Below are 27,466 nucleotides of genomic sequence, written 5' to 3' on the forward strand. Positions count from 1 at the left end.
CGTTCTCATGAGGAGATGAATAAAACCTACCGCGGGTTTGGCAATGGTTAAATCCTAATTACAAAACAAAACAAACGAACGAAAGCCAGCAGGTGGGGCGCAGGGGTGTGGTGTGGAGGGCCGCAATCTACAGACAGGCACAGGCAGAGGGAGGCCCCTCGCTGTTCGCTTCTAGGTCCTCAGAGAAAGGAAGCAAGGCCATGAGTGGGAGGACAGGCAAGACGGCCGTGAAGACCTCAGGGCAGTCGCCAAGGGCAGCGTGGGGTCTAGATCGGTGGGGAGGGGGTCTAGATGGGCCAAGGGCCCCCGGAAGTGAGCCGTGGCAGGAAGCGGGGCAGCGGTTTCTCACGGGCCTCGTTCCGATGCCCCTGTGCAGGCAGAGGGCAGGGCTGGGAGCTGATGAAGAGGCTGGAGGGTGGACCCTGGTGTGATGGGCCCTGGGTTTAGCCTGGGAAGGAGGCCGCCTGGGACACAGGGCTGTGAGGGGCAGCTGACAGATGGCAGATCTCTGGGTGGTAGGTCCTCGGGGGATGAGGGCTGCTGGGGCCGGGATAACTGAGGGGGGAGGGGCACAGAAGGGGGAGCAGGACAGAGGCGGGAGGGGGACAGAGGGGGAGCGGGACAGAGGCGGGAGGGGGACAGAGGGGGAGCGGCAGAGGGAGGAGGGGGCAGAGGGGGAGGGGGCAGAGGGAGGAGGGGGACAGAGGGGGACAGAGGGGGGAGGGGGACAGAGGGGGGAGGGGGGCAGAGGCGGGAGGGGGACAGAGGGGGGAGGGGGACAGAGGGGGGAGGGGGACAGAGGGAAGAAGTTCCCAGTCATGTGGGACCAGCAAGGTTCAAGGTTGCTCTCAGGCACCCTTGGGAGAGTCAGGCTCTTGCCATAAGCGGCCCCATGTCCCTGAGCAGGTGGCTGAGGCCACGCAAGCCTCGGCTCCTCCGTCGGGGACAGGAGATCACGCGCTTGCTGACCCAGACTTGCAGCGCTGCAGGCCCGTGGTGCTGGTGACAACCTGAAGCGAACCTGACTCTGGCCTCAAAGTGGACCTTCTGATCTGCAACCACGCTGCTTCCCCAGGAAAATCCTCACCCGCCTATTCCCTCGCGGGCTGTGCGGTACCGGGGTGAGAGACGGTGGACGGCGACAGATGGCGGTCCTCTGTGCCAGCAGCCCCAGGTGCCAGGCGGGGAGCTGCATTTTCAGGTGCGTGAGCTCATTCGGATCGTCCAGCGATGGCCCTACAGACACAACGTGCTCTGTCACGCCGGCCAGCGCGTCTGCCGGGAGGGGGGACACACGTGCAGGTAGACGCTGGGCAAGTTCCTTCAGGGGATGATGGCTTCACTGGGCCTCGTGTGAGCGCCACGAGATTCTTCTCGTATGGCGGAGATCTGCAGGGGTGCGTAGCTTGCCTGTGACCTCGGCCTTGAGCAGGAGCCTGGACTCAGGCCCTGGGAAGCCCACCGTCCCAGGCCTCGTCCCTGCAGGGGGAGCCCTTACTGCTGTTAACATTCACACCCCCATGGTCTCTCAGTGCACGAAAATCCCAGAGGAAACACACGATGAGCTATAGAAAGTCGTTTCATTTATTCAACTTAAATTATAGTATGGGTTTCATATACAAATAAAATTTTTGTGTAAATTAAAATACAAAACACTACAAATTTCCGTCATGTAAAAATGCAAAAATATTTGTATTTCTCTACATATTTCCCCTTGAACGTGACTCTGTGTACAGCTGCGGACCCAAGGCGCACACGCTGCCGTGCAGGCTCAGGCCAGCGGGCTGCCGTCCCCAGCGGCCGCTCCCGGGACTTGAGCCCTCCAGTCCCGCGTCTGTGTGCTGGGCGGGGCGGCCAACGGGCCTTCCTCCCTGGCTCTGGCCCCGGAGGCCTGAGTGACCAGTACCCGCAGCCCGGGAGGGTCCACGAGTCCCGGGCACTCGGAAGGGCCGCCGTAGAGGCAGGGCGCTCCCCCCCCTGCAGCGCGGGAGCCGCCTGGGAGCTCAGGAGACGCCTGCCGCCAGCCGTCACTGGTCCAGCTCGGTTTCGTTCTGCAGCGTCTTCATGGCCAGCCCCCAGAGCGCCATGCTGGAGAAGAGCTGGCCCTCGGAGCTCCTGCACGGCGTGGAGGCGGCGCGGCCGCCCAGTGCGTCGCCGCAGTGGCTGTCCAGTGCGGCCAGGGACGAGCGGCCCAGGGGCAGGCCGTCGGCCGGCAGGTGGCTGGCCGAGGTGGCCGCGTCAGGGTAAGCGAACGTCTGAGGTGGCGCCGGCTGCAGGGGGGGCCTGACCAGCTTGCCAGGGCCCAGGCCCAGCTTCTCCTGCTCGCCGGGTCCGTGAGGCTCAACCACAGCCCGGAACTTGCAGGAGCCGGCTGTGTGGCCGTCGAATTCCGTCACGGACTCTTCCGCCGGGTGGACGGGGAGCTTGACTGACACGGGCATCAAGGTGACAGGCACGTCCCGAGAGAAGGAGTCGGAGCTCTGCGGCCTGTCGAGGTCGGCGGCGCTGAGGGCCTGCGTGAGCTCACCCAGCGCGTCCCGGTGCGCCTCGGGCCTGCAGTGCGTCCGCCTGTGGCGCCGCAGCACGGCAGAGCGCGTGAAGCACTTGCTGCACACCTCGCACGCGTACGGCTTCTCCCCCGTGTGTGTGCGCACGTGCCTGCGGAGGTCACCCGAGCCCCCGAAACACTTCCCTGCAGGAAGAAAGGGGGATCCTTTTAGAAGAGGGCATTCTGGAAGGATCTCCTGCCAACTGGCCCCCCTGCCCCGCCTCCTTCTAAAAGAGGACGCCTCCGCTTTCCCACGCACGGAGTCGAGCCCTCCTGCCACCTGCTGTCCCGGGAGACGCCCGTGTTCTCCTCCAGCCGCGTGCCTCTGACCTGCAGCCTTTCAGCTGTGGGCACCTCAGTGCGAGCCTTCGAGGGACTGTGTCCCCACACAGGAGTGCCTCGCCAGGTAGGCCGAGGTGCCCGCCCCTGCCGGCCGGTGCTCGGAAACCTCGCCCGTTTTAAGTGTTCGTAAATCTAACGTGGCTGATCGATAATTTAGAAACAGCGTTTTGCTTTTACCATAATCTTACATATGCATCTCCTGCTTCTATTTCCTTCCTGTGTATGTGACAGAGGTGGGGAATCTACCTCCATGATCAGAGCAGGTAAGATCAGAAGACAGAAACCAACAGAGAACCTTCCAGAAGACAGTGCACGTTTACAGAGGATAAGAACTACGCAGTTACGTGGATGCACATTTGGAGCTTCTCCCTGACCCGTGGGAAGGCAGGAGGCCAGCTCTGCAGTGCCCGCCGTCGGGCAGGTGGGCTGGTACAGCCAGACCGGGGGGCAACACCCAGGCCTTACAAGTTTACTCTTCCCCGCGCAGGACACCAAAGCTCAGCGCGGTGACCACAGTGGCTCTGTGTCCTCATGTCTACACCACATGGTTTACACAGACAGACGGTATTTCGTGGACTCGAGGCCTCAGAGCCCTTCCTCGATGTGCTGCATGTGTGGGCGGCTTGCACCCATTCCCCACTACACTTCGTGTTCAAGTAACATCTTTCCTTACGCTGTTTAAGATAAATTCTCAGTAATGGAATTACTGGGCAGATGGGAATAATCTTTCCTAGGGCCCTGAAGATGTGAATTTTAGCCACAGTAGAGCTCCCAGCAGGAGAGGAACACGGGGAGTCTCTTTTATCCGTGAGTCAAGACAGGGGGGCCCGACTTCACACCCATCCTTGCCGTGAGGCCGCCGTGGAGCAGCACCGGTCTCCCGCGTGGGAGTCCACTGAGAGACAGCGGGCTGGCTGTGCGGGCGCAGAGAGGAGGCCGCCGTGCACGGCTGTGGGCCGCAGTCCCAGGAGGCGCAGGATGCAGTGTTTCCCCCGACCCGACGAGGGTAGTGGGAGCCATCTTAAGCCCAGCCAAGGAGGACTGGCCAGAGGGGCGATGGGACCCCAACAGGGAAAGTCTCCCGGGAGTCAACCGCTAAAGCCCCGGGCCGGAGGAAGAAGTCTTGCTGGAGGAAAATGTATGTCTGCACCTTGCTCGGTGCAGAGCCATGCTGGGGATGGAAGAGGGAAGGGAAGGGGAAGGGAGCCTGGGAGGCAGAGGACAGAGCGGAAGGGCGGGGGAGGGAGGGCTCTATTCACTGCAAAGCTCAGAATGGGAAGCCATCGCAAAACAGCCGGCTGGAAGTCGCGGAAATGAAAACACACCCCCACACAAAGCAGTAGCCCCACTTACAGCAGGCAGGCAGGAAAGACCGTGTGGTCCCACTCTGAGGAGATGTCCAGAACACGCACGTCCAGGGACGTGCAAGCAGATTAATGCCTGCCTGGGCCGGGGCGTGGGAACCAGGAGTGACTGCTAGTGGGCACGGAGTTTTTCTGGGGGCACGACCGTGTTGTGAAATAGACCAACTGTGGCGAGGGCTGCACAACTCCATGAGTAACAGAGCAGAACATGGGGCGCCTGGGTGGCTTAGTCGGTTAAGCGTCCGACTTTCACTTAGGTCATGATCTCGCGGTTCGTGGGTTCGAGCCCCACGTCGGGCTCTATGCTGACTGCCAGCTCAGAGCCTGGAGCCTGTTTCAGTCTGTGACTCCCTCTCTCTCTGACCCTCCCCTGCTCACGCTGTGTCTCTCTCTCTCTCTCCTAGAAATAAATAAAACATTTAAAAAAAAAAAAAAAAACAGAGCAGAACCGCTGAACTGGCCACTTTAAATGGTAACTTTTACGCGGTGGGACTTTTACCTCAGTAAAGCGGTTACAAAACTTGAACCTGTCCTGTAAGAACGAACATTCTTGCTCTCTCTTTCTCTTCCTCTGGCCCCAGGCTGACCGTAGTAGGGTCAGAAACCATGGCTAGTGAGGGGAGAGAAAGGGCTGGAAACACAAGGTGAGGCAGGCAGGGCCCCTCTGCTCCTCTAGCAGGCTCTAAGCCGGCAACAGGTCCTGGCCGGGGAGGGAAGGGAGAATTCAACCTGAAGTCACTCTGACAGCTGCAGTAACAGTTTGGAAATGACATTTTAAATTACTGATCTGAGACTGCATCTGTGATTTAAAGAAACAACTTCTTTCTTTCTTTTTGTTTGTTTTAAGAGAGAGAGGGAGAGAAAGAATCCCAGGCAGGCTCCACACTGTCAGCACAGAGCCCGACTCGGGGCTCGATCTCACAAACCGGGAGATCACAACCTGGGCCAAAATCAAGAGTCAGACGCTTAACCCACTAAGCCCCCAAGTGCTGCCAAGTTTAAAGAGTAATGAGAAGAGTCACGGAGTTGCCTATATTCCCCCGGGAGATGAGATCTGTGTACAATTTAAGTGGGAGGGAAAAACAGAAGTACCTTCTGGTTACGTCCCGAAGTGCTGCCCTATTCTAGATGCCAGCTGCCATTAGGAGGAGGTGCTCCCAGCACAGTGCAATTCCAGCCTCCCCACAGAGGGACTCTGCGCACTCTCCCTGTTTGCGCCACACAGGAAATCGTAAAAATCCACACTCACTCACTCCTCCATGACTCAATCGGCACCAACAAGTACTTGTCACAGATGCGCATGTGCACACACGTACGTGTACGCGCACACGTGCGCGCGCACACACACACACACACTCTCTCTCTCTGTTCTTCTGAGGCTCAAACACTCCATGATCACAGGTAACAGGTAACTCAGAGTCCCCCGCCCTCACCTGTGCAGTGACGCCCCTCGGAAGTGGCTGCAGCCTGCCCTCTCCTTCCTGGACACTTCACTGCTGCGTCAACTGCCCACAATACGTGATCCAGACGCCCTCCCCTTTGACGCCACCACATGCTGGAGATGCCCCAGCAGGACGGTGCCCCCAGGCTGTGCACCACGCCTTTCCAGACTGCTCTATGCCCCATGGAGCCGGAGAGGGGCATGCGGCAGCCGGACTGTGCCCAGAATGCCTGAGGGCAGGTCCCGCCGCCCCGCGCAGGGATGAGTGGGGGAGGCCTTGTGAGGGGGTAAAGAGACAGCACCGCCTCCATGGCACCCCCGGGGAAAGCACAGCAAGCCAGACAGTGGCAGGGCGGGCATGCTGGGGGATAACGAGGGGGCCGCTGGGGGATACCTGGGGGGCCGCAGGCTGCTGTCACGTACTCACCGCAGGCGGGGCAGCCGTACGGCCGCTCCCCCGTGTGCCGCACCCGGTGCTTCACCAGCTTCCGGCGCATGTTGAAGGACTTGCCGCAGTCGTCGCAGGTGAAGACTTTGTCCGCCGTGTGTGTCTTCTTGTGCTCCTTCAGGTTGCTGAAGTTACTAAACCCTAGAGAGACCACAACAAGCGTTCGGCTCAAGGACCGAGGGCATTTTCGTCAGTGGTCTTCGAGGAAGAGGAGGCAAACAGCCAGCAGTACCTCGCCCACAGATGTCACACAAGTGTGGCTTCTCTCCCGAGTGAATGACGATGTGGCGCTGGACGTCCCCAGAGGCTGCAAACCTGTCACGACATTCGGAAGCTCCATTAAGAATTCCTTTCTACGTTAGTGCAAATCTTTACAAGCGCAAGTCACTAAGGGAGACGGGCCACCCCCCGCAGCCCTTCACAACGCAGCCACCTGCGGCCTGGCTTCATCTGAAATGTGCGTTTTTAAAATACTTTACTTTTTTCTCTTTCTTAGGAGAACGTAGGAAATGATGCAAGTGTTTTGGTTCTGAATGACCGTTTTCCCTACCTGGTTTTGTGACTCTTCTTCCTCAGAGGCAGTCACCATGCTGGCTCCGGGAGAGCCCCACCCGGACTCAGACACGGAAACCTAGGCCTCGTCCCCTCCCACGTCACTGGAGAACTGACTCCATGTGGGAAAAGATGTGTGTAGACGTGACTTTAAATGCAAAGGCTCGTATTTAACCCATGGTGTAGACAAGGCCAAGGCGAAGTGACACCGTCGGAAGCGGCAGGGGGCTCACACCGGAGCTCACCGGAGGGGCGTGCGATACCCCGCACTGAAGGCGGTGGGAGGAGGCGTGCGAAGCCAGGCAGCTTTCTTTTCTGTGTCTTCTCCCATCGGCAGGGACAGCGGTTTGCCCGCGCCTCCTCCGCCAGGGTCACTAGCCCGCGCTGCATGCTACCCTGGAGGACTTGACTTTAACCATCCTCAAAGCCATCTCTGCCCACCGCTCTTGGCTATGCAATTATTGCAGGCAGAACTTCTACTGCTTTTTAATTTTCTTCTCTTTTTAAAAGTAGGCTTTATACCCACTGTGAAGCCCACTGTGGGGCTTGAACCCACAACCCTGAGATCAAAACCTGAGATGAGATCAAGACGCAGATGCGTAACCTACCACATCACTCAGGGGCCCCTGTACTGTTTATGTTCCCATCACAGCACTTAGCATACAGCAGGTGCCAAATAAATATTGGTCAAATAAATAAATGACTGAGGCGCTGTGGCTGGTGCCTGCTGAAAGCGTGTAGACTCCAGACAAGCAGCCCAGCAAGGGCAGGAGGGTCCCCACCGCGACTCAGTCGCAGGTCAAAGCCCTGCCCAGACTCGCGAAGGCCCCTCCCACTGCCGAGCTCTCAAGGCTTGTTTCTGATCAGCTCCGGGCCCTTCCAGCCACCCCGTCCGTTGATGCTCAGGCTTTGTGGCTGCAAGTCTCATTCCCTACACGACAGTCACCTCCAGGGGGACAATGATCTATGTTAACAGACGTTCTTGGAATGAACGGAAATTTTACTATAATTTTGTTTCATGTAAAATCCCATTTCCTAAGGCTCTGTGTCCTAGATTTTCTTTCTCTTAGTGAACATTTCTCTTTCTTTTTGTTACGGAAAAGCTGGAGGGTTTGACTTTACCTGCGTTCCTTAGCTACGGGGGTGAGACCACAGGTGGCCCAGAGAACACTGAAGTCACAGACAGACAAGAGTGGGGCACCTGGGTGGCTCAGTCAGTTGGGTGTCCGACTTCGGTTCAGGCCATGACTTCCCAGTTCACGAGTTCGAGCCCCGCGTTGGGCTCTGTGCTGACAGCTGGGAGCATGGAGCTGCTTCAGATTCTGCGTCTCCCTTTCTCTCGGCCCTGCCCCTGCTCCTGCTGTGTGTGTGTGTGTGTGTGTGTGTGTGTGTGTGTGTCTCTCTCAGAAATAAACATTAAAAAATTAAAAAAAAAAAAGACTCGAGTTGTTTATAAGCCGAGGAACGAGCCCAGCACTGACCTCTTTCCGCAGATCTCGCAGATGTATGGTTTCTCACCCGAGTGCCGACGTAAGTGAGTCTGCAAGTTACCCGCCTGGAAGAGAGGGGGGAGAAAAAGCATACCAGCAATGAAAAGTTTTCTTGAAGGCTCTGCGAATTCAAAAGGAAAACGGACAGACTGAGCCAGGCCCTGGTCCAGCTGCTGGGTGAGGAGCACGGGACTGGACCTGCCAGCAATCTGCAGACCGCATGGATGCCCCTGTGTCTGGCCTCTGACCCCGGCGCTCCACGTGAGCCCCTGGCCTGTCACCTCACGAGCACGCACTGTGCTGCTTCCCTCATCCGTGGGCCCTGCACGCCGTGGGGGCTGCTAAGTTTGTACTTCAAACAGACCTCAGTACGCTTTACTTGGTGTTTAATTTTTAAAAATGTTTTGTTTTTGAGAGAGAGAGAGAGAGAGAAAGACAGTGTGAGCAGGGGAGGGTCAAAGAAAGAGGGAGACACAGAATCCGAAGCAGGCTCCAGGCTCTGAGCTGTCAGCACAGAGCCCGATGCAGGGCTTGAACCCACGAACCATGAGATCATGACCTGAGCTGAAGTTGGATGCTTAACAGACTGTGCCACCCAGGTGCCCTTACTTGGTGTTTGTTATTAACTTGGACCGTCTACATACAGGGATCGCTTGGAAACAAAGCATCTGTACTTGGTTATTTCAGGATTCCTTGTTTATTTTTTAAAAACATGCTTTTGTTCATAAAGAAGGTAAGACTTCCTCTGGGAGCACAGCTGTTCTGCCTGACTGGGGTGTCCTTTCTTTTACCTTTGTGCAAAAATGCGAATTAGGAGACTCACAGTAGCCATTTGGCTGCAGGGCCTTTTATGTTCCTAACTGCTGAAACTAGCAGGGCTTCACAAAGAGTTATTTAAATGGAGATTGCAAATAGATTTCCATGCAATAATCAATAGGAAATCAATATTAACTTGCCTAAAGGACACTAAAATTAAAACTAATCGCCTCATAGTAAAAAAGCTCCTGGCTAACGTTTCAAATTAGGATTTGAAAATAAAATTCTCCACTGCCGGAATTTAATAGACTCAATCTCTCATTTCCCCTTCTAATTTTTTATAGTGTTTGGTTATAAAAACACTGAAATGAATGAATGTGCCCAAGGGTAATCACGTGCAGGCATTATGTGCAAAATAAGCCAAAAGGAGGGAATGAACAGTAATAGCCAACGAACCACTCTGGCTTTGTAAGTCTGCAAACTGGGTGTTAAATAAAGTGCAGACAGTTCATGATTATAGGTTTGAAGATGGTCTGAGTCTGCTTGTGAGCGGAAACTTACAAGTGAAAAAAGTGTGGTCTGTGGATTTTGTATCACGGAGCACAGAGATTCCGTGTGTCAGGCTCGGGGAAAGCACGGGGTTAGACACTTCAGAATATGATAAATACGACTTAGGGAAAACTCAGGTTTATTCCAGATAACTAAAGAGGAAGAATTTGGCAAAACACTGGTAAATACCTAGCTTTTAACACAATGACTATTGACAACAATAGTAAAACAACAAATATCAACAGCCATATACGTTTGGTCGGCCTGCCCTTACGTGCATCACCAAACTATTCTTAGTAAGTAACTGGTAGCAATGTATCTCTTTTCTAGATGAAAAGCTCAGATTCAGACAAATAGGTAAAGTAGCTGTTGCTGATACACAGCTGGGCCAGAAAGTAACGTGGGTTTGTGGGAGTCTGAACTCTCACACCTTGCTGTGAATAAACCGGCTTGTGTTGACGATTCCGTACAAGAGCTGCTTGACTGTTGGGGAAACAGCTCCCGGGAGGTAAGAGAATGCACCACAGGCTGTTTTAAGTTAGTCACTTCCAAATCCCAGAAAAGCTCATCAATTATATAACAATTTGAATAGCACCATCTGCTCATCTGTTAAATTAGGTCCTTCTTTTTTAAGCTATTTTGTAAATGATGTATCAAGACTGAAAGGCATTCTCGGAGTCCATGCATAGTGGCACTGGAACCCTTTCTTTTTAACTGAAGTGTCACAATCACTCGTTTCCAAAGCAAGCATAATCAAAAGGTCTTCCACGTAGAAGAGTATAATGAGCAATATTAAAACGACCTCCTAAATTTTTTTTTAAGCTATTTAGTATTAGAAATGGATCATGAAGATCGTCCCGCAGATAAAGGAGCACACATTGATCTGGCCCACGGCAGGAAAGCAGAGCAGATACCGAAGGATTCGGGTAAAAAAAGTCCAATGATGCATTCCATAATTTATGCCAAATCACGCAGCAAACCACTCTAGCAAGTGGCAACAATAGCAACCGCGATGGATGAGGCGGTTACCAGGAATGGAGCACTGAGAAGCTGCAGACCACGTGTCACCCAGCCTCAATCCCCTCTAAAGTAGTGGCATCACGGTCTATGGAAGAGCAAACTGAGGCTCCGGGGGGGAGGTCATCAGCCTGGGCTCCTGCGGCTGGGATCGAATATCCTGACTCAGGTCTGCGGACTCGGAAGCCTGCAGCATTGCTGGGCTGTCTGTGTTAAAGAACACGAGCGGTAAAGGACGCTCTGCTCTGTCTAAGCAAATATTTTAAAGGAGGGAGCTGTCAGAATTTTGAACAGAAAAACTGCTGTAGAGAAGAACTAGCATCTGATCTGAGGAATTAAAAAAATAAACCCCTTCTAACAGGGATGTGGACATGAGCATTTAGACAGGAGCAAACTGAGCTCATCCTCTCCATAAGAACACTTTTCCAATGGCAGCTATTATTCATAAAAAAAAAAAACAGCTGCGGAATCATACCATTTTGGAGATAAAAGGGATGTCAGAGCTTAAAAGTCACCTAGTTCAGGAGTTTTGGGACTTCAGGATTTCACAAAATAATAAAAATTAACAGGGAAAACCCCCCTGGAGATTAACAGAGATGTCACCTAAACAACAGTGATCATCTTTTGATCATCTTACGGACAGCGGGGCATTTACACGGGGAGTGACCACCACCTCAGAGCTCAGAGTTCAGTAACTTAGGAAAAGTTCATTAAAATACTCTTATTCCTGCATTTTCCCCATGGATGCGGCCAAACCCTGCCAGCTGTGGCGTCAGGCCGTGTCCGTGCCCGGGGGAGCACCCCCGTCTCCTACGCATCACTGTGCCCTCTCACTCGTGTCCCGCACATGGGGCTCCCCTCTCCAGGAGGCACCGCACCAGCCACTCTGCTTGCATTCCTGCCTCTCAGGACAGATGTCACAACTCTGCTCCTCTCCCAAAGACAGCTCAGTGCACAAGGTTTCTTCTTCCTATTCCTCACGTCACAGGTATTCCAGGCCTGCCCCGACCTCACTTCTCCGGGTGCTCCTGTGCGGCTGGGTTCCAGTCCACACACACAGGCCCAGCACTTTGCACAGAGCCTCACTCACTCTCTGCCGTGTGCGGGGCTCACCAGTGATGAGATCCGTGCACGGACCGTGTCCGGCACCATATCAACAGGTGCCGTCTGTTGTCACAGTCTCGGGTTACGGTAGCTTTGCAAAAAGCTCATGTATCATTCTGCTTACGGACTCATCATCAAGGTTATGGGTAACTCCCCGCCCCCAACACTGATTCTACTAAACATAAATTGAGTGAACAGCATTACAAGATTAATTCTCATTGGTGAATCCGTTTTCTCACTTTCAAGTCTTCCAGAAGGGAAAATATTTACAAACTCCCTTCTACCGGAGCAAACATTCCAGCAACAGCATGGGAGCATTCCAACCCCCTGTAACTGCAAATATGTACTCCAGCTCATTCTCAAGATGAATGCTGCCCTAAGGCGGAGGATGGTTACTGGGGACTTCTTACAGAGAGAGTATCCCTGTACCAACAACCTGACAGCTTTCTCAACCTGGAATGCCAGACACCCCCAGGCTTATCAATGCCTGCCTGTCTTCGGGGCTCACCTGGGCAATCTCTTAACATATTTCACGTCATCACACACCCCGAACACCACTTCTTCCAGGCAGAAACGAGCACTCGCTAGTCTTCGCCCATGCTGTTCCCTACGCTATTCTCTATGCAGATCTCCCCAGCACACGGCAGAGCTCCTTGGGCACTCCACGCTTGCAACAAATGCTTGCTGAGTGGTTTTTAAACAGAAGTCTTTGTTCACGAAGAACGTCACAGTTCCACTATGGGGAAGGGGCATCTGAAAACTGCAAGTGTACGTAATCCAACATTCACAAAAATCCGACAACACACAGGCCCCAGCAGAGGACGATTTCAGGAGTGTCTATCATCAGACAGGGCCACCTTGAGAGGACTCCAGAGGGCAGTGCACGGCGAGGCCTGAGCAGTGGTCCTCTACCTCAGCTATGCTTCCAAATCGTGGTAGTGACTCACCCCTGCACTCGAGCCGCACCCCAGCGCGACAGAACCAGAGGCCCTGGAGGCCAGGCCTGCCGTCTACTCGGGGAGATGAGGCGGGAGGCTGACTACACGCGCTTCAATGTCCGGTTCTCCCTGACTGGCAGTGAAGGGTCATGGAAGGATGCCAAGTGAGCAGGGGACAGACCCTGAACAGTCATCACATTTTAAACGTCCGAAGGGCTTGTGTGTCCATCGTTTCACCCCCTCCTCCTGACATTTGCAGAGGAATAGAGTCCCTGACTCAGGATGTAGGAAACCGAGGGTCAGGGAGTGACGGCTGCTGATCGTTAACAGTCACGAGTCCACGTCTCTGGCTCTGCCCACTGCAAAGCTGTGAGGTTAAAATGGTGGGGGGCGAGCACCCTGGGAAGACGGGTGTGCAGGATCAGAGAGGGCGGCCCCGGGACGGGAGATGACGACACCCCCTGAGCAGGAACTACGCGCCAGGCAGGAAGTTCTTACTCCTACCGACTCCCCACACACTCCACAGGCGCAGTCCTCTCCCTCCCTGGTTTTACAGACCACGAAGCTGACATGCCAAAGTGGGGGGTGGCTCGCCCGAGGGCACGGAGCAGCAGGCCAGGGGCGGGGTCCGAGTCCACACTGCCCGTCGTCGCCACAGCCCCGGCTCAGCAGCCCAGGTGAGGCTGCACTGAAGCCGCGAGGCCTCGAGTGACTGGCAGCTAGAGAGAGGACTCCCCTCGCTTCTGCAGAAACTTCTGGATGCGGAGTGGGCACCAGCGTTCTGGACGGCAGGGACTAAAGACGCAATGGAAGGGGACTGGACTCAGTGGATCCCTGCAGGCATGTGGCAGGGGACGTGAGAAGTCCCTGAGGGCACAGGTTTGGGGGGGAAGAGGAAGGGGACACTGGAGAGCTGGCTCCATGGGGAATGTGTCAAAAGATGGGGAGCACTGCTGCCAGCTTCACTGCCCGGAGGGCTCCTGGGTCAGTGCCCGGCCCAGGAGACAGCGTCTGCCCCGGCTGTGACCGATCTACCATGCCTGCCGGTGGAAGGACAGACAGCCATGCCGTGGTGGTCTCCCCCGCGGGCCTGTGCGCGGGCCGCGCAGCCGGCCTCGCTCACCCTCGAGACGCCAGTGCCCGCACGTGGAGGAGCAGCAGGGACTTCCTTCTATCTCAGAAGTGGCTTCCCACCGGTCCACGTTTGGAATTTCCTCTGACATTAAATCTCTAGGTTTCTTTACATCCAGTGCCCAGATCGACAGGCAGCCCTACGAAGGAGCAGCAAACACAGGCGGGATGAGGGAATTCATACGTGTCCAAATGACCTTGAACAGGGGTCAGCTGAAAGGCAGTCCAAGCAGGAATGAGAATTGCTTGCTGTGTTCCCCGCATCCTAACAACTGACGTGCTGGCAGGAGGAAGGGGACATTTGTCCTGGATGCTGCCCGGCGTGGCCTCCAGCATCACTGCGTGGGCGCACACTGCAGTTTCCGGAAACCTCATTCACGAAAGAGGAGACACATACTAGGATTGGACCCTAGTGGGGTCAGGTGAGGGCAGTGAGTTCACACACTTACCAAAAATGCTGTTTGTCCCCTAATGACTTAACACCTAAAATGTATGTTTCTTAGAAATTATTTTCTCCTGCTTTAGTGTGAAGTCAAAGTTACAGACACCATGAAAGGCTTCTCTCAGAAGTCCAAGTGTATGTCTTATTTGTAATAAATAATTAAAAAAAAAACACTGGGTTTCAGGTTTCCAATTATTAACAGTAAATAAGAGTATTCCCACCTGAGAGAAATGTTTCCCACAAATGTTACATTCAAAAGGTTTCTCACCTGAAACAGAACAAAATAACAACTTGTAAAATCATTAGGCATATTTGCACCATAATTTTGTTTAAAATGTTTAAACAATCTCCGCTGCCCTTACAGAAGAGAGCGCCACCTTCTGGTACCTTCTAGAGCGACCGTGGCAGAGTCCCCACATCCTCCTGACTGTGCCGCCTGGAAGGCAGCGGTGGCTTGCTGCCCTCTCCTTCAGCCTGACTCCTTTACACCAGCAAGGGAGCCTCGTCCACACCCCACGAGGAGTACACACGTGGTGGGGGGGGATCTTCAAGAGTGCCGGGGCAGAGCCCTCCTCACTGGCTTCAGTGGCCGACACGCACTAACGGGGGCAAGGACACTTGGGCAGGGAGGTGCGCCTTCCGGCCCGCTGCCCGCGTCTGCACCCTGGCACAGCACAGACGGGGAGAGCAGGCGCCACGCAAGGAGGCCGCAGCAGTGTGACACACTGTCGAGAACGGGAAAAGCGTACCTCAAGGTGCCACCTTTGGCCTGTAAAACCCAATGACGCTTTGAAGACCAAGAACTGTCCTTCTTCCCCATTCCCCTCAAATCAAGTGGTTTAAGATTCTTTTTTAAAAAATTAGCATTTCCCTGCTTACTGTGTGCTACGGTCTGCCAGCTCGCTAGCTCTCTGAGCTCCCGCCAGGATATTTTCACACTGGACGATTTCCTAAAACTGTTCAACGGCTTCCTCAAGGACAAGGCGCAAGCTCTGGCCCTGGGTAACCATAGTCACACGAATCCTGTATTTGGTGACTACGTTTACATATGAAATTACGGGGAAGATGGAGGATATGAAGTGAGCTACAACAGTTTGAAAAAAAAGGTCACCAGCTGCCAAGACTCACAAGTGACCAGGGCCAATCCCCCTACATCAGGGGGCCTCCCTCTCGGCTCTCAGGGCCCCTCACGCTCTGAGTAACTGAGGACCCGAAAGAGCTTTGGTTTACCTAGGCTGTGTCTGTAGGTTCGGCCCGTATCAGAAATGAAAACAGTGACTTCTGGAATATACCACCAGACATCTCACCAGCCACTGCCTTTAGCGGACTTGTGTGAGCAGGACGGGGGGGCCAGACTCTGATGGAAAGAGTTTTGGCCTCACGGACCCCCAGAAATAGTTCCCCAGGCCATAACCGGGGAACTGGCGCCTTCCCAACTTCCGTCCCAGTAAACCCCTGTGCCCCAGCTGTGCGACCACCTGCATCTGAAGATGTCCCTTCAGAACAAACAATGTAATCTGTTTCCTTTAAAGTTATGCAGATATGCTCTCAAATAAAAATTATTATGATTGTTAGGCTCTAGGAAACTTAAGCAAACAGAGTGGTCTACATCGTGCTTTTTCAGGGCAAAACTGAGTCAACGATACTGCCTTCCTATAAAATAACTCTGAACTACTACCACCAATGGAAGCACTTTGTGGTCAAATACATGAAAACTGACAAAGGGCTGCCGTATGTATTAGGTCTCTCAATGAGAGAACGAGGTCGCTAACACCAGAGCACATAGGCAATCCAAAGGGTGACAGAACGGCACATGGATAATCACAAGGACGTGAGCACTTTCAAAGCAGACACGCTGTAAGTGCCCGTCAGCACCACCCCTCAGGCCTGTAAGGGCTGTCGTTATGTGTGCCGGGGTCACCAAGTTTCACTGCAGGAAGGGAGGTACCGGAAGTACCGCATAACAGAAGGCACTATGTGCTACGGGACACTTTTAAAGGAGCATCTGGAAAAAAATAAACTTTGGGAAAAAGGGCGAGGTATGAATTAAGGTACTAAGCCTCTGAAAACTCAATGTTCAACATGGAAGAATGATCACTGGAAAACATCAAATGGGTAAAGCTGATCCTTATTCAAAAGTTTACCTCTTCCTTCCAAACCACAATTTTAAAAACTCTGACATTCACTGGGCTTCCCAGAGACCTTTCACTATTTCCCTCAGTTATTTTGGTCTGGATGAACCTACATCAGGCTTTAAAAAAAATAAAGTTCGTCTAATTCTAAAGAGCGAATAGGACTCAGCCGTTCTAGGGCATATGTGGAATTTTTAGGGTGTCAGAACAACGTGCTGCCCTTCCTCAAAGATGGGCGGTCTGTGCTACAGAGCCATAATTAAAAATGAAGAGCGTGCCATCTTTGTAAACTGGCTCAGCCAGAGCATCTACAGAGCTCTGAGGTGGTTAAGGGTGATCCCCAAAAACGTCCCTGGTCTCCTGGGGGTTATCAATGACATCGTCGCACAACAGCAAAACCTCTTACAAAAGCAGGAGCCGGCAGTGGTGTCGGGCGTCCACGTCACGTCCTTCCCTCTGCCTGCGGCACCGAGTCAGTGTACCTGTGTGAGACCGCCTGTGCAGCTCCAGGTTGCTGGGGTGTTTGAAGGGCTTCCCGCACAGCTCGCACGCGTACTGCCTCTGGGACTGGAGCGCCGGGGCCGGGCCCTCCAGGGCCGCGGGTTCTTCGGGCCGCTCCGCGTCGTTCACGCAGTCCAAGTGCTCGGCACCGATGAGCTCCTCATCGCCTCTTCCTTCAGCACCGCGGCTGCTGGCTGCCTGCAGAGTGTCTGCGCGGGCAGCGTCCAGCCTCTCTGTCACACCGTCACCTGGAGTGGCTTCAGACTCCGGCTCTGCCAACCTCTGGGACTTGAGGAAGTTCAGCTTCTTCAGGTGAATCGCCTTTTTGAGCCTCATCTGTTTGGCAGGCGGCGGGCATGGGCCGTGGGACTCAGGGCCTGGGGTCACCTCGCTCAGGGGCGGGGCCAGGTGGGACTCCAGGACACACCGGGAGTCACACTGGGAGTGAGTGGCGGCACAGGCCTGAGGCTCCCCGGCATTGAGGTCCGGGGACGCGCTGAACGGGCAAGGTGGCTCGCTCGCCCTCTCGTGACCATGGCCGTGACCGGGACACGCAGTGTGTTTATAGTACTGCTTACTGTAGAAGTTTCTGAGTTTGTAGTAGTAACCCTGTCTGGAAGGCAGCTCCGGACAGCCGCCCTCTAGTGGGTCGGGCGCCTGTTTGGACGCTTCGCCCGCAGGGTGATGAAGACTGACCGCCGGAGGAGCAGGCGATTGGGACTCCTCCAAAGCTCTACCCTGCTGGACGTCCGCGGGACACTCTGGCAGCAAAGGAGGAGGGTAGGTGTCGTTTACGACACAGCTGGTGTCGGCGGCCAGAGTGCTCTGCAGGGAGAAAGTACTGGTGCAGGCCATGCCCGGGGGCTGGTCCACTGCGGTCGATTTTAAGAACGAGTGACACAGATTCAGGACGTTTTGAACCTGCAAACACTGGGCTATGTCCAGCACCACCTGCACGTTGTCCTGGTTAAGATCCAGGTGGGATGTGTACATGAAGTCCAGGATTTGCCCAATGCCGCTTACGTTTTTAATATCCAGGTGAAAAACATCACTTTTTTGGCCTGAAGAATTCTGAAAGAGGCTCCTGATAAAAGAAAGGATATCTGTTTATAGTATGGTAGTTTTTTCTTATAAATCATGCTCACATTAATATTCAAAAATACTACCCTTCCGTAAATGCCAAGATTTATTAATTTTTCATTATTCATTTTATTTTAGAGAGAATGCGAGGGGGGAGAAGGGCAGAGGCAGAGAGAATCTTAAGAAGGCTCCGTGCTGAGTGGGGGGCTCAAGCCCATGACCCTGAGATCATGACCTGAGCTGAAATCAAGAGCGGGATGCTCAACCAACCGAGCTGCCCAGGGGCCCCTAAATGCCACGATTTTTAAATTAAGCATATTTAAATCCTTTAAAACATGTTGGCAGGCTGTCCAATGAAGCAGTTCAGATGAATTAACTTAGTGTGCTGGATATGCAACCTTCCAAACAGATCTCAGAGTAAGATTCTGAAATATACTCATTGTTCTGTTCAAAATATAATTATCCATGTGGATTATTAACTGCATACACATAGAGTAAAGCAAACTAAAGGACACACATTTTTCAGCATTTCATGTCTAGTCTGGCAAATTCTATTTCAGGCCATAAAACACGTAACAAAAATATTCCCATTTCTAAGTGCCTTAAAAATGTCTAAAAATAAAGATAGCTATAACAAACCAACACTCGATACTCATTCTTTTTTTAATTTTAGTTTTTTTAATTGTGGCAAAGTATACACAATGTTTACCATCTGACCCATTTTCAGGTGGCTGAAAGTGTTAAACATAGTTCCAACGGTAAAGCCAGCGGCATGGAGTGCACCCACACCACAGTGCCAGCAGCAGCACATCCATTTCCAGAACGTTTCATCTTCCCAAACCGAAACTCTATCCCCATGAAACAACCAGGCTCTATTGCCCTGCCCCTTGCACCCGCCATGCTACCTTCTGTCTGGGAATCTGACAACTCTACATACTTGACATAAGCTCACTTTGTACCCAGATCTGTTAGAGGTTTCTCTGCAACCCCAGTGGCCCACAAGCCAGCAGTGAGGAAAAGAAAAGCCCTGTGAGTTAGCGAGGGAAAGGGGTGCCATGAAGCCCCGGCACTTTATTCTGCATAGATGTCGTCAAGTTCCAGGTGACAGGGTTTGTACTGCATGGAAACTACCACGCTGGGTCAGGTGAATGGTCTTTTGCAAGTTTGTGGACATTTTCTCTAATCTAATCACCTGCTTCCCCAAAATAGCCTTCACCTCTGTTCCTGCCTCAGGGAAGTACTAATTAAAACAGGGCAGGGGAAGTGGGGTCTGAGACCAGGCTGCACGGGGCAGAGGTGCTGACCACCTCGGTGAGCGGACCCATTCACTATAACGTGTGCTTAGAGCATCCATGATAGCAGAGGGTGAGTTCGATGGGAAGATTAGATCAGGCTCCATGCACCGTTTACTAGAGCAATAAAACGTTATGCATTTTAAGGGAAAAAAAGGTACCCCCCCCCAAAAGCTTCAGTGCTTACAGAGAGATACATCTCAGCTAACCAGAAAATGTATGTAGGACACTGAACTCTAATAATGTCTAATAATCTAAAAATGATCATAGGAAGAAATAGATTGAGTTCAAATCTGTTTTCTATAATATTCCAAAGAAAAACAAAAACTAAAACATTTTAATAACAAAATAGTACATAGGGCGTTTTCCCCACTTCCATTTCTTATCACAAGAAAGCTCTTACCAGGAATTCTATTCCTCAATCTTTTTACCATGAAAGCTTAAGAAATACATAGAGAAAATGGACATTAATTACAACTGCTAAAATCAAAGACAAAGTGCCAAAATACTTTCAATCTGCCCAAAGAGTTTTTAGGTAAAAAGCTCTTTTCCTCTCAGGTTGCTCTAAAGACAAAAAAAGCAAAAAATCCACCAAGCACTACAAGAGGTGAGAACGGTGAAATCCAAGGAGAAAATAAATTTAGTCAAAATATACCCACGCTAGAAGAGCTCTTCCTCCACGCGGTCACAAGAACAAAGTCTAGGACACGCACCTGAAGTACTGACTGAACGCCGCCAGAACGTTCTTGTGCGCCTTGAAGCAGACCCCTTTCACCACCAACATGCAGTCGCAAAGCAGGCCCTGGATGCGCTGCTCGTGCAGCTGCTGGAGGAGGTGGCGGCTGTGGGCAGCGAGCGGGTCCATGCTCCGCCGCGGGCACCTGCAGGGAGAGCACGAGGTGGACGGTGAACCGGCGATGTGACCGGAGCCATGTGCACCAGGACTCGCGGGTGGCCCGCCGTTCAGTCCTGGCTCCTTCAAACCGGCCAACAAAATCCATAAAAACGTTGGGCCTTAAGCATCTAGATGCCGCTCCGCAGAAGGCTCTGCAGGGATGCACAAGTTCCGTATCTACACTGTCTGCTGCAGGAGCCGCAGGCCGCCTGGGGGCCCTGAGCGCGTGGAATGTGACTGGTGTGGCTGAGGAACGAGAGCGCTAAGCTATCTGAAGAGCCACAGAACGTGGCAGGGCGAATGCCGAATACGGCCACCATAACGCTGTACGCATTCCTCTCGTTTCTACCCTGCAATAATTCAACAAAAAACATGTAAACACTCGGAAGGTTAGAAAAAAGCCAAGTGGATAAGATCAGTCTGTATTTACTGAGCACCTATATGTGGGGCGCCGAATTACCTGAGGAAAATTAGGAACTTACCTGCGGAGATAAGGTGTAAGCCAAAATAAATTAACGAACACCACTAGACAATAATAAAAAAGGTATCACAAAGCAGCACGTCTGCTCGTTTGCCCTTCTGGCCTCTCCGGCGGGCTGCTGCTTCAGCGCAGCCCTGTCTTGCAGGCGCCCTGCACGGACGTTCTAGAACGCATAAGGCACCTGCTGAATTTGAGAGTGCTGAAGCCAGGCGAGTGAGAGGACACGACGTGCATGCGTGTGTGTGCGTGACTGTGTGTGCGTGCACGTATGAGTGACAGAGAAAGAAGGGGAGGGGGTCAGACCATGCAGAATCTTACAGGCCTTTTAAACCCGACCGTGAGACTCTGCACGAGATGGGAAGCCCTGTCTTACATACAAAGCTTTCCTGTCTCTTCAACATCCCCATGTCCAGGTCCCAGGGCCACAGCAACGAACATGCACACCAAATCCCTGCCCTCACAAAGCTTAAATTCTAGTAAAGGAAACACAAACACACACAGAAGTACACGGCGCACAACTACACAAATACTACATGTAGACAGACACCGGAATGCACAGGAGAGTCAGGCACGGGTCCACGCCAGGGCACAGTCAGGTGAGACACGCTGACAGCAGAGAAGTCGGGGGCAGGAACGAAGTCGGCCTGGGCAGGCGTGTGGAGCAATGGCTCCTGTGAAAAGTCCCAGTTCCTGGAGGTCAGCTGAGAGTCTTGTGTGGCCTCGTGTGGGGCCTAGGCATCTGCACTGTAAGCATCCAGGTGGCGGCGGGGCAGGCAGAGTACAGGGCCCTGCCTTGCTCTCTCCCCAGCAAGCCCTGGGTTCTGATACTTCCTGTCCTGGGAATACTTTATCTACACTGGCCTCTCCAGCCTTCCAGACATCAGGGCTCCGCTGAGCCGTCATCATCTCTGGGAAGCCTTTCCTGCCATCTGAAACATGTTCCTTCTTCCCCAGTGCTCCCGCAAGTCTGGGGTCCCTCCCCTGCGACCCCACAGCACCCAGCATGTGCTCCCCTGAGATGACGTATCCTTACACTCCGTTGCCTGGGTTTGCAGCTCTGCTGTGAGCTCCAAGGGCGCCGCCTTACTCACCGCTGCGCGGCACAGAGCAGGTACTCGCTCATGAAGACCCAGGCTACCGAACCTCTGTTGCTGATGAACAACGGTCAGTGAGGTCTGACCCCCTCTTTTTGACCCCCCACCCCCCACCCCCACAGCTCCTCTTCTAGGTCCTTTCCCTTCTCTTCATTTCCACACAAGTGACTGTGACCCTGACTTCACGAAGAAGGTTGAGTCCACAGATAATTTGATATAACCTGAGTGCCTTTGAATTCCTTTCTTAATTCCAAATTTCTCTCTCCTCCCTCGCTCAGTCCCTTCAGCCTCCCAGGATGAAGTGTGCCTTCTGCTTCGCAAAGCCAGCTTCCCTCTTCCTCTTGCCCCCACCGCCTGCCTCCCCCAGAAGGCTTCACTCTCGGCTTTTCCACTGCTTCACTCTGTCCCCAGCTGGCTCACCAGTTCCTGCAAACACACCAAGATTGCCCCATGTTGAAAAAAAGCAAAAGAAACCAGGACAACAAAACCCTGCCTCGAGGTACGTGTATTCGCGTCTCAAAACAGCAACTCCACACCCCTCTCTGCTTTCTGAGGACTCTGCCACCTCGCGTCTTGCTGCATTCTCCCCGTGCGGACACACACACGCCACAGGAGCCGCTCCTTGGCTAGTGTGTAGCGTGCGTTCCGCCCACCTCTATCTCGACGCACCTGCCTCCCCAGGGCCCTTCCTCTTACGAAGTCCCCGATCTGCTCCATCTCTAGGCTGTATGACCTCTTCTGCGAGCCCCCAAACGTTAATGTCCCTTAAGACTCAGCCCCTGGGCCCTCTTCTTATTCCCTTGAAAATCACATGTATTCCTGGCCTTCATCTGCTCTAAGCAGACAACTCCAAAATGTGAAACTTGCGCTCTGGCCACTAGCTCCAAATGTCCAACTTTCTGCTAACCATCTCCACTTTAGACCCCTCCCCTCCATTTTGAATCTCTAAAACTCACCCTCAGCTCTACACCTTATTCTGGTTCCCTTATTTCTTCATGGAAAGCTTAGTTTCTGACACATAAAGCTTCGGGTACTGGCATGATCTCCTGGTTTGAGATCAGGGTGGGATTCAGAGAAAACTAGCACTAGAGATGATGTCATCTATAATGAGCAACGCTAAAGCACGGGGAGAGGATAGCATCGCCCAGAGCAAGAATACAGAAAGGGAAGCATTAGGTCAGGTGGTGGGGCAGTGTCCCGGGCTGAATCCTCAAGGGTACTGGACACCAGACGATAGAGTCCTCAGTTACCTACCCCTGCCCCATCAGTTGCTTGAACAGAAAAGGATTATTAGCTTTTTCTTATTACCTATCATGCACTATTTACGGGCCAGGAACTACACTAAGCACATTCCATCCATTAACTCCAATAATGCTACAAGAACTCTATTATCAGCCTTTTAGAAGAGAGGAAATTACAAAATGGGGAGTTTTAATGATCCTGTGTTCCAAAGGCAGGATTTAGAGCCGGTTCCTAGCCCTGGAGCCCAAGCTCTTATGCTATGCTACGTCCCGTGAGAAAAAGGACACTAAAAATACAACACAAAACCTTCCTCTATAGACGTTAACGTTAAAATGTCGCAAATGTTCTCAATCTATAGACATTTGCCAGCTATACAGAAGTAACACACACAGTTATAAACTGTTGTACAATTTACGCTGTGAAAATCGTAACTATTCTGCACTACTCAGTATGGTTGTCTAATGGCTTCATGATGTCAATTCTGTACCTGCCCAACGAGATTAGAGAGGGCTCTGGAAGAATTTGTATCTTATATTCCTCATGTGTTTAGGGATGACAAGGGTAAATAACGGTGCATCATGTACCTAAGAACAGTCATAATAAACGTCACATATTTACAAGATGCTTCTAACATGCCAGGCACTATTCTGAACCCTTTACACGTATTCTTTCAATCTCTGTGCTCATCTCATAGTCAGTTCATCTCATTCAATTCTCCCAATAACTATAAGATAACTACCACTCTTATTTTATAGATGAGGACGGGGAGGCACCTGGACAATTAAAGATGGCTACAACTCTGACATTCCTCCCCAGGGGAGGTGGGATCTAGGTCTCTCCCGCCTTGAATCTGAGCAGGCAAGAGTGAGGGTGCAAAGCCCTGCTCACTTCTGGGTCTGACACCTGCCACTGTCTGTCTCCTGGAACAGAGACTCTGGAGGTCCAAGTCGGCTGTAAGGCACCCGACTGGAGAGCACGTGGCACCCGAGAAGGACTCAGCTGAGCCCAGCCTTCCAGCCACCAGACAGCAGAGCCACACCTAACTCTCAAGACCAGCCCCCGCCTGCAGGGGACTGTCACGTGGGGCTGAAGAACTGCCCAGTGAAGCTCTGCTTGAATTCCTGGCCCACTAAGCTGTGAGAGATAATACATTTTTTAAAAACAAATTTTTGTTTGTTTACTTTTGAGACAGAGAGAAACTGAGCATGTGTGGGGGAGGGGCAGAGAGAGAGACACACACAGAATCTGAAACAGGCTCCAGACTCCGAGCTGTCAGCACAGAGCCCAATGCAGGGCTTGAACTCACGAACCGTGAGATCATGACCCGAGCCGAAGTTGGACGCTTCACTGACTGAGCCCCCCAGACACCCTGAGAAAATAAGTTTTTAAGTCACCAAATTTTGGGGTAGTTTGTTGCAATGCAAGAGACATCCTGACTAGGTACAGAGAAGACACAACTCGTACAGACAATAAAGGGCAAAGTCAGGATTCAAACCCAGGGGAATGATTCCAAAGCCCACATGCTTAACCACTGAGTTACACTTAGCACATGAAAGGCCTGCTTGGGTCAAGTCAGCTGATGGCCCAGTGAGCACAGCACAGTGAGGACGAATGCGTGCAACACACGGCGTCGCACGGTGGCTCAAGGAGCACAGGCCAATCCCACCTCTGTGGCTGCTCACTCTGTGGTAAAGACACAGACTGCACCTGTCTTAGTGACCAGCCTATCTCTTATCTAGAGGAGCAGCCTGAGCACAGGAGTGCTCGACATGTAGCTTCTCGAAGGCTGGAGACCCTGAGCCTCAGTTTTTCATATGTGAAAATGGAGAGGTCCCCCCTTGGGTTAAAGAATTCCTAAGGTATCTTCCTGTTTTAAAGGCTACAAATCTATACCAAAATGTGATGCCGGAAGGATGGACCGAGTGGCATCAACGGGAAATCTGGGAACATTGGGAAAATATGGGCAAAGAGAAAACACACGCATGTGCATGTGCACGTATGTGTACACACACACACACACACACACACACACACACACACACACACGGAACAGCATGAAGAGGTGCTCCTAAAGGGAACAAGAGCCAGAACGGAATTCTGTCCTGAGGAGAGGGTTCCCACAGCAGGGGCCCTTCTGTGCAGTGGGACACTTTCTAAACTGGTCAGACACCCAGAGCTGGCAGAGGTCAGTTTCCAGGAGCCACGGATGGACCACTTCTCCAAGGGTCCAAAGGGCACACGCCTCAGCACCAGCTTGCCTTAGAGAGGTCCCACCCTCGTCTGTGGTCATCGTGGTTCTCAAACGGTTTATTCGTAATGCCCCCGCCCCCCCCCACCCCCATGACCAAAGCCATGGCTTCAAGCAAGCGACCCTGGTTGTCTTAGCGCTATAGTGACGGGCTCCACGGTGCTCCAGGTAAACCGATATCGCGTGCCCGACACACGCAGACGTTGTGAGGATGAAATGATGATTACCTGAGTGAGATCTGTCTCCTGCCCTCCACAGGCTGTGTCTCATCAGTCTGCACGTCACTCAACTTTACAGAGTGTCACTATGTGCCCCCCACTGAGGGTGCAATGGTGAACCACTCACGCCACACGGCCACAGGAGCCTTCATGAACGAGGACCTCCAATCCCTCATCCTGACCTCAGTCTGTACTTTCCAACTGATTAAGTTCTTTCCAGCTCGTTTCTTAACTTTCTTTTTCTTTTTAATTTTTTTTTTTTTTATTAATTTCTGAGAGAGCGAGAGAGAGACAGCATGAGCAAGGGAGGGTCAGAGAGACAGGGAGACACAGAATCTGAAACAGACCCCAGGCTCTGAGCTGGCAGTCAGCACAGAGCCCAACGCAGGGCTCGAACCCACGAACCTTGAAATCAATCATGACCTGAGCCGAAGTCAGATGCTTAACCGACAAAGCCACCCAGGCGCCCCATTTCTTTACTTTCTTAACTCGGGCAAAGTATCCCCTGCTGGGAACTGAAACTGTGCCCTCCAGCCAGCAGGCCTGCCCTGAGCTGGGAGACCCCGTGCCAGTGACCCTAAGATGATGATGGATCTGCCCTTCGCTGCCCACCTGCACGCATCCACCAATGTCTGTCCCACGTTCTCCTTATATGAACTGGAGGCACTTCGGGCACTTTGGAGACTGTCCTGCCCGTGGTGGCCTCCCTGAAATACCTTTCTTGTGTCACTGCCTCTCGTTTCTCTGCATTTGGTTTTCGTCAGCAGTCGTTCTGAGGCCCCCCAGAGCCAGGTGCTCCTGTACCCCCAATCCTAGAGAGAGAAGACACAGGAACAGGTCCTGGAGATGCCGAATGAGGCAAGTGCAGATTAATCTGAAGAAGGAGGGTCAGGGAGAACTCCCTCAGGGAAGAGCCATGTGTGCTGACACTGGAAAATGCAATCTACCAAGAAAGACTGAAAAAAGGTCACCCCCCCACCCCGGAGGCACAAACACGAATGAGGCACATGTGGGCCCTGCACACAAAAACACCTCGGCCACCCTGCTTGGAGACCTCAAGGCCATTCTGACACTCTGGTGGAAAGTGTTTTCTTCCTTGTCCATTCTGGTGAATGCCTTTTGTTCAGGGCTGAATGGTGTTCCTCCCCAAACCCCTATGTTGAAACCCTAAGCCCTAGGACCTCAGAATATTTACGGGTTTGAGATGGGGGTCTTTAACTAGGTAATCAGGTGAAGCCATTCGGGTGGGTCCTAATCCAATGGGACTGTGTCCCCACAAGAGGAGGAAATTTGGACACAGGAGAGACATCAGGAATGTTCCTGCGCAGAAGAAAGGGCCACGTGAAAACACAGCAAAACCGTGTGTGTCTGTGGCCCCGGAACAATCCCGCGGACACCTTGATCTTGGCGTCGGCTACTGCGGGCCTAGCAAACGGATGCACTCTCCGTCCCAGCCCGACCGCGCTCTCCTCCGGAGGGAAACCCTCTTTATCAGCCCTCCCCGCACCCCGCCGGGTGACTGTAGCTCACAGGACCGTGTCCACACCCCGTTCACCCCGTAGCCACTCAGTGAGGCAGCGAGCACCTAGTGACCGCCCCCGTCTGCCAGCCCCGGCTGAGCGCCGGCCGAGAGCAAGGGCTGAACGATTAAGCGGCGGACACTGCGCTGAGCGCGGCGCATCCACCGACTCCCGGGCCGGACCGGGGAGGAAGTCCCCGCGCCCGTGTCACACGCGCGCAGCCCGCGTGGAAACGAGGCCGCGCGGAGGTAGGAGCTCCGCGGCGCTCAGCCCTGCCCGCGACTACAGGGCGGCAGACGGGGACCAGGAGCGCGCCGGGCGCCGAGGCGGCGGCACCGGGGGCGCAGGCCCCGCGGCTCTGGGATGCAGCGAGCTCCCCCGCGACCCTCGCGGGGGCGGCGGCGGCGGCGGCGGCGGCGGCGGCGGCTCCGGGCCGGGCCCGCTCCCACCGCACCGCGCCGGGCCCCCACGCCCTCGCGAGGCCGGCCTCCCGGCTCGGCGGCCACTTACCCTCAGAGGCCGCGTCCCGCCCGGCTCCCGCCTCTTCACCGGCCAACGCCGCCGACTCCCTCAGCGCCGCTCGCCGGGCCCCGGCGGCCGCGGAACCATCTCGACAACGCCCCCTCGGCCGGCCGGATCTG

The 27,466-nt window shown here is 53.3% G+C and overlaps 1 protein-coding gene across 4 annotated transcripts; it reads right to left on the reverse strand.

Moving 5' to 3' along the window:
* Positions 1–1,659: 1,659 nt before the first annotated feature.
* ZBTB49 (zinc finger and BTB domain containing 49) lies at positions 1,660–27,448 on the reverse strand. 4 transcript variants are annotated; one of them, XM_039248996.1, is made up of 9 exons: positions 27,336–27,448; positions 26,022–26,117; positions 19,841–20,008; positions 16,737–17,839; positions 14,344–14,390; positions 8,177–8,250; positions 6,376–6,458; positions 6,123–6,284; positions 1,660–2,692 (listed from the first exon to the last, which is right to left on the reverse strand). In XM_039248996.1, the coding sequence occupies exons 3-9, from the start codon at positions 19,990–19,992 to the stop codon at positions 2,028–2,030; spliced, it is 2,286 nt and encodes a 761-aa protein (XP_039104927.1). In that variant the 5' UTR covers positions 19,993–20,008; positions 26,022–26,117; positions 27,336–27,448; the 3' UTR covers positions 1,660–2,027. The 4 variants fall into 4 exon arrangements, with proteins under 4 accessions (XP_039104927.1, XP_039104926.1, XP_039104925.1 ...); XM_039248995.1 differs by having other exon boundaries at positions 25,918–26,117; XM_039248994.1 differs by lacking the exon at positions 26,022–26,117.
* Positions 27,449–27,466: the final 18 nt, after the last annotated feature.

Source organism: Hyaena hyaena, unplaced genomic scaffold (genome assembly GCF_003009895.1).
Source record: "Hyaena hyaena isolate Hyena2069 unplaced genomic scaffold, ASM300989v1 scaffold_328, whole genome shotgun sequence".
NCBI lineage: Eukaryota > Metazoa > Chordata > Mammalia > Carnivora > Hyaenidae > Hyaena > Hyaena hyaena.

Coding starts and splice junctions, on each gene's coding strand:
- ZBTB49 (XM_039248994.1), bottom strand. CDS start 19,992: ATGGACCCGCTCGCTGCCCACAGCCGCCACCTCCTCCAGCAGCTGCAC. Junction 8,251..14,343: donor GTGGGAAACATTTCTCTCAG/GTGGGAATACTC, acceptor CCTCTCTTCCAG/GCGGGTAACTTGCAGACTCA. Junction 6,459..8,176: donor TGCGAGATCTGCGGAAAGAG/GTCAGTGCTGGG, acceptor ATGTCGTGACAG/GTTTGCAGCCTCTGGGGACG.